General features: G+C 57.1%; 1 protein-coding gene across 7 annotated transcripts in view; it reads left to right on the top strand.

The window, feature by feature from the left end:
* The window catches only part of KCP (kielin/chordin-like protein), a 26,636-nt gene that overhangs the window by 10,311 nt on the left and 5,400 nt on the right, over positions 1-10,925 (top strand). For 6 of the 7 annotated variants that reach the window (XM_023528917.1, XM_023528918.1, XM_023528915.1 and 3 more), the window contains exons 9-26: positions 2,660-2,745; positions 2,817-2,898; positions 3,146-3,298; positions 3,388-3,494; positions 3,572-3,665; positions 4,331-4,504; positions 4,637-4,719; positions 4,875-4,968; positions 5,061-5,249; positions 5,468-5,638; positions 6,918-7,094; positions 7,855-7,940; positions 8,216-8,306; positions 8,438-8,520; positions 8,601-8,694; positions 9,185-9,358; positions 9,579-9,661; positions 10,245-10,365. In XM_023528917.1, the coding sequence (XP_023384685.1) occupies positions 2,660-2,745; positions 2,817-2,898; positions 3,146-3,298; positions 3,388-3,494; positions 3,572-3,665; positions 4,331-4,504; positions 4,637-4,719; positions 4,875-4,968; positions 5,061-5,249; positions 5,468-5,638; positions 6,918-7,094; positions 7,855-7,940; positions 8,216-8,306; positions 8,438-8,520; positions 8,601-8,694; positions 9,185-9,358; positions 9,579-9,661; positions 10,245-10,365 (2,142 nt within the window). Of the gene's footprint in view, positions 1-1,880; positions 1,929-2,059; positions 2,310-2,659; positions 2,746-2,816; positions 2,899-3,145; positions 3,299-3,387; positions 3,495-3,571; positions 3,666-4,330; positions 4,505-4,636; positions 4,720-4,874; positions 4,969-5,060; positions 5,250-5,467; positions 5,639-6,917; positions 7,095-7,854; positions 7,941-8,215; positions 8,307-8,437; positions 8,521-8,600; positions 8,695-9,184; positions 9,359-9,578; positions 9,662-10,244; positions 10,366-10,925 lie in introns of those variants that run through there. The other variant, XM_023528920.1, reaches the window with a different exon arrangement.

Genomic DNA, 10,925 nt, shown 5'->3' with positions numbered 1-10,925 from the left:
CTGAGCACAGGAGTTGATATCACAGGTTTGTGAACGGAACTCAAGGAGCTTACAGGCTACAGAAGTGAGGCAGGGCAGGATGCGACAGGTGGCAGCTCTAGGGAGGGACGAATGCAGATTGACTTGAGGCATCTATAACCGTGTTGTCTGATCAGTAGCCACAACTGCATGTGGCCACTGAGCCCTTGAAATGTAGCTATTCAACTTGAGATGGGCTAAAAAGCATAAAATAAGCACTGGATTTCAAAGCTTTAGCATTAAAGAGAGGAATGTAAAATATCTCATTCATACTTTGTGTTGATTATAGATTGAAATAACATTTTGGATATATTGGGTTGAGCGGTATATATTATTAAAGTCTAGTTTCATTTGTTTCTTTTTATTTTTTGAAATTTAGGTACTAGAGAATTTGAAACGACATATGTGGCTTGGGTTATATTTCTGTTGGGCAGCACAGCTGTAGAAAATCTTCATGGAGGGGTAATGTTTACCTGGGTCTTAAAGGGCGAGTAGGATTTGAGCAGAGAGAAATGGGGAAAGATACCCCAAGGTGATGGTGTTTGGAGGTGGGGCCTTTAGAAGTTGAATCGGTCATGAGGGTGGAACCTCGTGAATGAGATCCGTGCCCTTACAGCACCCTGGCCCCCTTCCACAGTGTGAGGACACAGCCAAAAGACAGCCACCTATGAACTAGGAAGCAGATTCTCACCAGACACTGAAACTGCTGGTACCTTGATCTTGGACTTTTTGACTTCCGCAACTGTGAGAACTAAATGTTTTTGATGAGCCACCCAGTCTATGGGATTTCATTCCAGCAGCCCAAATGGACTAGGATGCCAGGTGTAGGGAACAGTCAGGGCAGAGCCTGGGGGATGAAGGTAGAGACACGAAGGCCTAGTGTCCAGGCAGGGTACATGCTGAGGAGGACTGTATTTCATGGGGGCTGAGGCCAGCCACAGAATGACAGCCTGCCAAAGACTAAGGACTCCATTGTGAAGGCCTTGGGGCCCCTTTGTAATCCTGCGTTTCCCCTCCCTGTTCACACTGACCGCCCTCACACACCGGTGAGAAGAGTCACTGGCTGCCCAGACACTAACGGGGCTGAGGACAGGCGTGAACTCCAGGGCTGGGGTCTGTCGGAGAGAGGCCATGGGGAGTAGCAACAACCACTGTTTATTAACCGCCAGCTTCCAGAAGTGGAGGCCATACCAGACACCTTACCTCATCTGCATAAGAAGGACAGAAATACTATTGTCCCTTTTTTTTCAGATGAGTAAACTGAGTCAGGGAGAAGTTAAGGACAAGCTAGGTCATACACCGTATTAGTTTCCTAGGGCTCCCATAACAAAGTACCACGGATGGAGAGGCTTAAATAACAGAAACGTGTTGTCTCATGGTGTGGAAGCCAGAAGTTCGAGATGAAGGCGTGGCAGGGCTGGTCTCTTCTGAGGGCGGTGAGGGAGCCTCTCCCCTGGCTTCCGGTGGTTGGTGGAAAGCTTTGGTGTTCCTCTGCCTTCATCCTCACACGTTGCTCTCCGTACGTGTGTGCGTGTGTGTGTGTCTAAAGTTCTCCTTTTTATAAGGACACCAGTCATCGGCTTAGGGGCCAACCCACCTCATCGTAACTCATTACATCTACAACGAACCTTTTTCAGAATAAGGTCACATTCTGAGGTAGTGGGGTTAGGACGTCAACATATGAATTTGCGTGTAAGGTGGGGGCACAGCTCAACTCTTACCATCTAATAGTGGAGAGCTTGCAGTCAAACACTGTTTCTGCCACTTGGCTGAACTCTGATGACCTCCTTCTCCTGTCCAATCTGCACCCTACCAGGAGGGCCACATTCAGTGCCGCCAGCGAGAATGCTCCAGCCTGTGCCCATACCCGGCCCGGCCCCTCCCGGGCACCTGCTGCCCCGTGTGCGACGGTGAGTCAGCGGGTGGAGCCTGGAGGGGCTCAGAAAGCTGATTGACAGCCTGGCCTGGGTCTCCCAAGAAGACCAGGACATGGGGCAGTGATGGAACCCGAGGAGGGTCTAAGGCACTCTCTTCCCAACAGGCTGTTTCCTAAATGGGCGGGAGTACCGCAGCGGGGAGTCGGTGGGCTCCGGGGACGCCTGCTCGCACTGCCGCTGTGCTGTGAGTGTGGCTGCCCAGCCGGGAGGGCCTGGCTTCTGGGCCTGCCTCTCAAATGCTGACCAGGCCCTGTTGTCAGAATGGGAGTGTCCAGTGTGAGCCTCTGCCCTGCCCAGTTGTGCCCTGCAGACACCCAGGCAGGATTCCTGGGCAGTGCTGCCCAGTCTGTGCAGGTGAGTGGGGGTCTTGAGTCACTGGGTGAGGTGTAGACACCGGTCAGAGTCTCTGGGTGTGTTTGGGGGAGGATTGCTTCCTTCGGACCTACAGGAAGCCCCCTTGAACTAAAGTACAGGAGAAATCTTTTACAATCCTAAGCTCCTGTCTCTACTGATGAGGGATGAGTTCTTACCTTCTCGTGGCAAACTGGGCACTCTAGTGGGGCCCTTGCTCCTGGGAGAGGCGCCCACCAACCCATGAGGAAATGGACGGCTGTCCTCATCAGGGCGGAAGGTGGATGTTAGGGTTGTGTGAGGCTTCCCCATCAGCCTCCAGCCCTGTCCTTCAGTTCCCCTGTCCTGCTCAGGCTGTGAGTACCAGGGACACCAGTATCAGAGCCAGGAGACCTTCAGACTCCAAGAGGGTGGCCGCTGTGTTCGCTGCTCCTGCCAGGTACAGTCTTGCTGTCTCAAGTCCCAGATCTGTCTCCTCCTTGAGGGCCTCTCACCCAGTCTTCATCCTAGGCTGGCGAGGTCTCCTGTGAGGAACAGGACTGCCCAACAGCCCCCTGTACCCTGTCCGATTCTGGCCCCCAGATGTGCTCAGGTGTGTGGGGGGGATGGGGTGGGGAGAAATAGCTACAAAGGGGTGCTGCTTCCGAAGGCTGGAGATGGAGGGGTATTCCTTCACAATAAAGGGGGGCATTGCTAAGTCCGTCAACCCTTCCAGAGTATATTCAGAGGATGTCGTGAGGATGGCAAAGCAAAGGTCCTGGGAAGGGTCCTGTGGTCTGGGATGGACAGGGTTAGGTGAAGGTGTCCAGGTCGCCATGGTGACAACCCCCTTCCTGTAGCCTGCGTACTCAATGGAGAGGAGTTTGCTGAGGGGGTCCAGTGGGAGCCTGATGGTCAGCCCTGCACAGCCTGCTCCTGTCGAGATGGGGTGCCCACGTGTGCGGCTGTGCTCTGCTCCCCAGCTCCCTGCCAGCACCCCACCCAGGCCCCTGGTGAGTGCTCCACCCTGATCTAGCTTTCATCTCCTGCTTTGCTCAGCCCACTCTGATCAGCTGGTCTCTGATTGACCTGTCCCACCCAGGTGCCTGCTGCCCCAGGTGTGAGAGCTGCACCTACCATGGCCAAGTTTATGCCAATGGGCAGAACTTCACGGACTCAGACAGCCCTTGCCACACCTGCCACTGCGAGGTACCTCCCCAGGCTCACCGCTGCCCTGCTGCACCCCTCCTGGGGCTCACCCCCCTTGTCCTCTCTCCTGTTCTTAGGATGGGACCGTGAGGTGCTCCTTGGTCAACTGTCCACCCACAACCTGTGCCGAGCCCCAGAGTGGCCCTGGCCAGTGCTGCCCGAGGTGCCCAGGTATGTGCTTACTGCACCTGTCTGGCTTGGGGAAGCCTTGGATTGACCCTGCCCTCCCACGGCCAAACGGTCACCTTAGAAAGCAACAGCCTTCCAAGTTGTTTTCAGTCTGACACAGCTTGGGACTCACAAGACACGGCTGGGAGGGAGAGAAGAGACTCGTTTATCCCTCGCGCCACCATGCCACCCTTCTTTCCCATCCTATCTTCCTCTTCCAATACCCCACCACTCAGACGCAGTCATACGTCTACCTGTATAATGCATGTTCATGCAACGAGCATTTGGGTGTGCCAGGAGGGAGACTGGGTGCCTGGATGCAGTGTGCCCGAACCCTGGCCTGCACGGGGAGTGTTCTAGGGTGCGAATCACAAACACAGGCACGTGCATGCGTGAGCTCTTCAGCTTTTCACCCTCAGAGGCACACACATCGCCAGTAGGTGAAGGGGGGACTAAATGCACACACACACACACATACATACGCACACACACACGCACACGCACACGCACAGCGTGTGCTCAGAGGACGACCATGTCTGCACCATAGCGCCCCTCCTCTCCCTGCATGGGGACGGCATCCACAGGGCACTTCTGCAGTGGCTCTGAACTCCGAGCAGCTGCCAGCAGCGTCAGCCTTTGCCCCTGCTCATGCCCCACCCCCTGCCCAGACTGCATCCTGGAGAAACAAGTGTTTGTGGATGGCGAGAGTTTCTCCCACCCCCGAGACCCCTGCCAGGAGTGCCGGTGTCAGGAAGGCCAAGCCCGTTGCCAGCCTCGGGCCTGCCCCAGGGCCCCCTGTGCCCACCCGCTGCCTGGGCCCTGCTGCCAGAATAACTGCAATGGTGAGGCCGACAGGATGGGGGAGGGGGGGGACAGTCTCCTGGCCCCATCTATGGACATTTAGGGCTTGGGAGGACAGCATGACCTAGAGTAAGTAGGTCCTCTCCCAGGCCTATAGCTGTCCCCTTCTCCAGGCTGTGCCTTCGGTGGGAAAGAGTACCCCAACGGAGCAGACTTTCCCCACCCCACTGCCGCCTGCCGCCTGTGTCACTGTCTGGTGAGTCTGCCACTTGGATGGGAGAAGGAGTCCAGGGGAGTCCGGGAGGGACTTGAGGAGGCCAGGGTAGGTCCACCACAGTGGGGTGGGAAGGGATGGGGGTCTCCTTGGCTCCCACCACTAACGCTGCCTGCCTGGTCCATCTCTCCACGCAGAGCGGCAACGTGCAGTGCCTGGCTCGTCGCTGTCCTCCGCTGCCCTGTGCAGAGCCGGTCTCGCTGCCAGGAGAGTGCTGTCCGCAGTGCCCAGGTAAGAGCTGCACCCCTTGGCGGCTCCTCCCGGAGGGGCCCCCTCCGCAACCTCTCCCGGGTCTCCCCATGATACAGGCTCTCTCACCTCAGCCTCCCTCTCGGGTTGTCCGCTGCCGGGGGGCTTGGTCCCCGCGCGCCACCAGGAGCATTTCTCCCCGCCTGGCGACCCCTGCCGCCGCTGCCTCTGCCTGGACGGCTCCGTGTCCTGCCAGCGGCTGCCCTGCCCACCCGCACCCTGCGCCCACCCGCGCCGGGGACCCTGCTGCCCCTCCTGCGACGGTAACGCCCCGGCGGCGCCCCCTGCAGGCCCGCAGAGCCCCTTGCATCCTCTTCCTCCGCGTCCTCCTTTCTCCAGCCCCAGACAGTCCCCTTCCTCGTGGTCCTGCCCTCCCACGTCGGAGTTCTCGCTGAGAATGTGGGGAGACAGTGCCCACTTCACGGGGCCTGGGAGGTCGTGGGCTTGGTAAACAGCCGCTGTCCTCTCGCCTGCCGCCTAGGCTGCCTGTACCAGGGGAAAGAGGTTGCCAGCGGGGAGCGCTTCCCTTCTGTCACCGTCCGGTGCCACGTCTGCCTGTGCTGGGAGGGCAGCGTCAGCTGCGAGCCCAGGGCCTGTGCCCCTGCACAGTGCCCCTTCCCCGCTAGGGGTGACTGCTGCCCTGTCTGTGATGGTGAGAGGCAGGGGACTGGGGGTTTGTGGGGGAGAACGGAAGGGCTGGGTCCCTCTTACTGCCCTAGAGTGGATACAAAATACTTATTACAGTAAGAAAAAAAAGCACTGGATTAAAGCCTGGATTTTCTCCTGCCTGTGATGCTGTTTGGCTGTGTGATTTTGGACAAGTCATATAACCTCTCTGGGCCTAATTTTCTCAATGTTTTAAAAAATACATTTTATAAATGTGAATTTTCATAAAATGCACATAACATAAAATTTGCTACCTTAACAATTTTCCAAGTGTAACCTAATTTTAACTCCTGAAAAAAAAAAAAAGAGGACTGAATAAGACCAGTCTTCCAGTCTTCGTTCCCTCTTGTATTATCTTAGTAATTTTTTCTGAATATTCTCTACCAACTGTAACTTTATTTAGTATTTTTCTTCAAATGAATTCACTTTTAAATTTAAATTTATTTAGAAAGAAGTCTTTATATCACACTGCAAATGGAAAAATTAGATTTGTCAGGACTAGAATATTACCATAGAAATAAATACAATTAGAAATGAAATATTAAATTCGAGTCAGATGCTTTTGCCTGCCAAGGCTTTGAGCCTGAGACTCATCATCCTTCCCACCCCCGCCTTCTATTAACTTCTTTAAAGAGGATTTTTATGTTCACAGCAACATAGAGAGGAAGGTGCAGAGATTTCTTGTATACTCCCTGCCCTCACACAGACACAGCGGCCCTCATTATCAATGTCCCAGTGTGGCACACTGGTTACAATTGATGAGCTTATGCTGACCCATCATTGTCACCCAAAGCACCCTCTCTTTTTCAAAAAGGAGGTCGGCAAGTGTCAGCGGCTAAGGGCAGGCTGCCACCACCCTGGGACCCTCTCCGCTTCTTTGATCAGAGGGCTCGAAAGAGCATGGGAAAGGGATGTCTTGGGTCCAGGCTACCTAAGCCATCGCAAGCAATTCCCAGCTCTCCTCAGGCTGGGAAACTTGGTGCCTTCTGGCCCAGCAGTGGCCTGCTGGGTATTTGACAGATTTCATGTGTGTTTTCCCTATAGATTGGACAGGGGGATTTCTCTGCAGGCCAAAGGGGAGGAAGTTTGCCATCTCCCCCCACCCCCTCTGTTTCGCCCACCAGCCTGGACCGAGCCCTCCCTCCCAGCCATAGCCAGGTCTCTGAGGCCTTGGACTCGGGCCTGGCGCAGGGTCAGAGCTGAGGATTGCTGCCCTCTCACTCCTTTCTGCCCGCTCCCCTGCCTTTCTCCGTCCTCTCTCCAAGGCTGTGAGTATCTGGGGGAGTCGTACCTGAGCAGCCAGGAGTTCCCGGATCCCCGAGAGCCCTGCAACATGTGTACCTGCCTCAGAGGCTTTGTGACCTGCAGCCGCCGGCCCTGTGAGCCTCTGGGCTGCAGCCACCCGCTCACGCCGTCTGGGCACTGCTGCCCCACCTGCCAAGGTAGGACAGCACGTGTCCTTCCACTGCTCCTTCGGGGTTCCCAGCAGCTCGGAGTCACCTGGACCGGCCACCCTCACCCCTCCCTGAGATAACCACACGGCAAACCCACCCTGTGTTTTCATCAGACGCTGCACGCTATATCCATGCCCTCCTCTCTGTCCCTGCTGTCACTTCTCAGTGACAGTTATATCCGCCACATAACGGATCCCTGTGCTTCCGGATCTTTCCGCTCTTAAATTGTCTCACCGGCTTCCTAAAAGATCACGTCGCGACTCGAAACCCTTCCACGGCTCCCACCGCTCTCAGCGCACCCCAAGGGGCGGTCTCCTTCTCTCCTGCTTGCTTAGTCCACCCTCTGGAGCCCAGCCCATCTCTCACCTTCCTCTCCAGGTGTGCCCACCCCTCACGCCGTCTTCCCACGCTGGCCCGCACAGACGGCACGTTCTCAGCAGCCTGTGTCTCGCCTCCCGTCCTCCACTGCCTCACACGTGCAAACCTCGCTGCTTACAGCTCGGCTGACATCCTTCTCCCGCCCCTTACTTTCCCAGCCACTTTTCTCTCCCTTTCAGACTCCCTAAGCTTTGGTAGATGTCCCCAGGCCTGGCTGTGTGTGCGTACACGTGTGTGTGTGTGTATGTGTGTATGTGTATATTGCGTTTATGTGTGTGAGTGTGTGAGTGTGAGTGTGTGTGTGGAGTGTGTGTGGCAGTGGAGGGCTCCATCGATGGCAGCTCTTCCCTTGCATTCCCCGCTCTGCCAGGATGCCTCTATCATGGGGTCACTGCTGCCCCTGGAGAGACCCTTCCTGACCCACTTGACCCCACCTGCTCCCTCTGCACCTGCCAGGTGAGGTGGCCCTTTGGGAACTTGATAAGCTTCCATCCCTGATCCTCCTCTCTGTCCAGGGGTTGTTTTCTCCACCCAGGTCTCCTGGGGTACACTGCCGGTGACATCTAAGGGGGCAGGATTAGATTCACTTCAGGTCTCCTGGGCCAAGGGAGGGGGGTTGGGGCCTGTAGGCCCAGGAGGGTTTCGTGTCTGGTGCCCTGGGGCAGTGTGTAGCCTGGTTTGAGTGTGTGATGACATGGGAGTCAGGAAGTAGCAATGTGGTCTCTCTCCAGGAAGGTTCCATGAGCTGCCAGAAGAAGCCATGTCCTCCAGCTCTCTGCCCCCACCCCTCTCCGGGACCCTGCTTCTGCCCTGTATGCCACAGTGAGCTGCTTTCCACATGCACCAGCCCCTCATGCCCTTCCCTGCCCCTCCTTTCTCCCTTTCTGCCGGGCCTGAGGTTGGACGGGGCAAGGTGGCACAGCACCTCCACTCAGGAAGCATGTCACCCACAGGCTGCTTCTCTCAGGGCCTGGAGCACCAGGATGGGGAGGAGTTTGAGGGGCCCACAGGCAGCTGTGAGAGGTGTCGCTGTCAGGTATGGTAGGGAGATGGCAGAGGGGGCTCGTGTGGGGTCTGGACCTAAGGAGCAAGTCGCTGAGTCTGCATCTCTTGCAGGCCGGCCAGGTCAGCTGTGTGCGGCTGCAGTGCCCCCTCCTGCCCTGCCCACTCCAGGTCACAGAGCAGGGGAGCTGCTGCCCCCGCTGCAGAGGTATGCCTGGCCGGTGGGGCTGCCACCTCACTTTGGCCCCTCCATCTGCCTTACCTCCCTGTCCACCCGTCTAGCCCTCCCATCCCTCAGCCCTTGAGGAGACTGAGGCTTGGAGAGATTGAGTTACCTTGGGTATATGGTTAGCGATGGAGCCTTTCATTCATTGCACATGTATTTATTAGATGCCTGCTGTGTGCCAGGTACTGTTGCTGGTGCTGGGCTACAGTGGACACTGCCTGCTGCCTGGCATTTGGTCTAGCAAGCAAGCAGACGTGGGCGGGATTAGAGCCCAGGCGTTCTGACCCCAACCCAGAATCTTCCCCCTCCATCGCAGACAGAATATCTGCCCCAGGCCACCTTACCACCTCATCCCTGCAGCGTCCCCTCCCCTGCCAGGCCCACGTGCCCTGCTGACGACCCAGGGTGGGCGGTCAGGGGCAGACACAGAGAACCCAGACTCAGCGCTCATCTCTGCCCACCTGGGACACAGGCTGCCTGGCTCATGGAGAGGAGCGTCCTGAAGGCAGCAGCTGGGAGCCTCCCGGCAGCCCCTGCTCCTCCTGCACGTGTCACGAGGGCATCGTCACCTGTGCCCGCGTCCAGTGTGTCAGCCCCTGCGCCCAGCCCCACCAGGGGCCCAGCGACTGCTGCCCTCGATGCTCGGGTACGGGGAGTGGGTAGGCGTGGACGGCACAGAGGCAGCGCCCATCGGCACCTCCCTGCCTTGGCGCTGGGCTGGGTGGCAGAGACAGGCTGTTTCGGCCATTTTTGCACGCCCTAATCCTGGGGGCTGGGGTATCTGGGGGGCAGAGAACCCCACCGCCGGCACTGCTGCCAGCCTGAAGTCTCCCTGGTCCTATTCTGCTCTTACCCCACCCCCCAAGACTGTGAACATGAAGGCCGGAAGTATGAGCCAGGGGAGAGCTTCCAGCCTGGGGCAGACCCCTGTGAAGTGTGCATCTGTGAGGTGGGTGAGGGCCCTGCTGAGGGGCGGGGCACTATGAGGAGCAGGCACTATGGGGGTCAGAAACAGGAGTGTGTCCCTGTGGCCAGGAGGTGAGGCAGGGCTTGGAGTAAGGAGCCAGGAGGGCTGGGAAATCTGGAGTTAGACGTGGGCACTGATGCTGAGCGTGGGGTGGGTGTGTATAGGAGGTAGGGGGAGATACCTGGGACACGTTGGGGGGCCATGTTGGGGAAATTCCAGTTGAAGGGTAATGGGGAACCAATGGGAGGGTATTGAGCAAGCGGTGACACCATAAGTCAGGGGATGAGGCCTGGGAGAAGGATGGTGGGAGAGTGCCCAAGGGTCAGACGCCACATGAACATTCAAGCACAAATGACTGGAAAGAGAAGGGGACATCATCTCTGGGGATCAGGGCGTGCAGTAAGGAGCATGTCTAGGAAGACACTGAGTCTCTCTGCAGACTGGAGTCTGACGTGCCAGAGGAGGTGCAGCAGACAAATGGAGGGGCATGGACTCTAGGGGAAGAGGGTGGCTCTTGGCTTCCATGGCTTGGGACTCACCCCCTGCTCACTCATTCCTGTTGTAGCTGCAGCCTGTGGGGCCTCCCAGCCTTCGCTGTCACCGGAGGCAGTGTCCCAGCCTGGTGGGCTGCCCTGCCAGCCAGCTCCTGCCCGCTGGGCCTCAGCACTGCTGCCCCACCTGTGCCCGTGAGTCCCTGGATGTGGGGATAAGGAGGGCAGGGCCACCATCCCCAGATGGCAGCTCTGCTCCGCAGTCCCAGCCCCAGCCCTTTTCTGAGTCCAGGGGACTGTTCTGGAAGTCCTTGCCCCAGCGGATGAGCCTTGCACCGCCACAAGGGGAACTGGGGAAGCTGGCGGGACCCTTTGACTCTGAAGCTGGGAGCAGTTTGTGGAGCATCTTGCCCAGCAGGTGGTGCTTCCGGGTAGCAGTTGTGCAGCTGCTGGCTTCTTGAGAGCAGTGATGTCAAGACCAGAGGGGCAGTGAGTGGCCCAGCTACAGAGGTGGAGGGTGGGGAGCTAGCTATTCTTATCAAGACAGCTAGGATGTGCTTCGAGGAAAGAGAAGGGGACTAAGATTGATTAAGCTCCTACTGCATGCCATGCACCATGCACCATACTTGGTACTTTCTTTTTCTTTTTTTTTTTTTTAGGCGAGGCAACCCTTGGTTGACCTCACAGATTGCAAGGACCTTGTCAGCTTACAATCCCTTATTTTTTATTTTTTATGCCTACAGCACCTGGTCTTC

The sequence above is a fragment of the Pteropus vampyrus genome, unplaced genomic scaffold (assembly GCF_000151845.1).
Source record: "Pteropus vampyrus isolate Shadow unplaced genomic scaffold, Pvam_2.0 Scaffold33, whole genome shotgun sequence".
NCBI classification, from domain to species: domain Eukaryota; kingdom Metazoa; phylum Chordata; class Mammalia; order Chiroptera; family Pteropodidae; genus Pteropus; species Pteropus vampyrus.
Note: the sequence above shows the minus strand (reverse complement) of the source record. Positions and strands in the feature narration are given on the sequence as shown.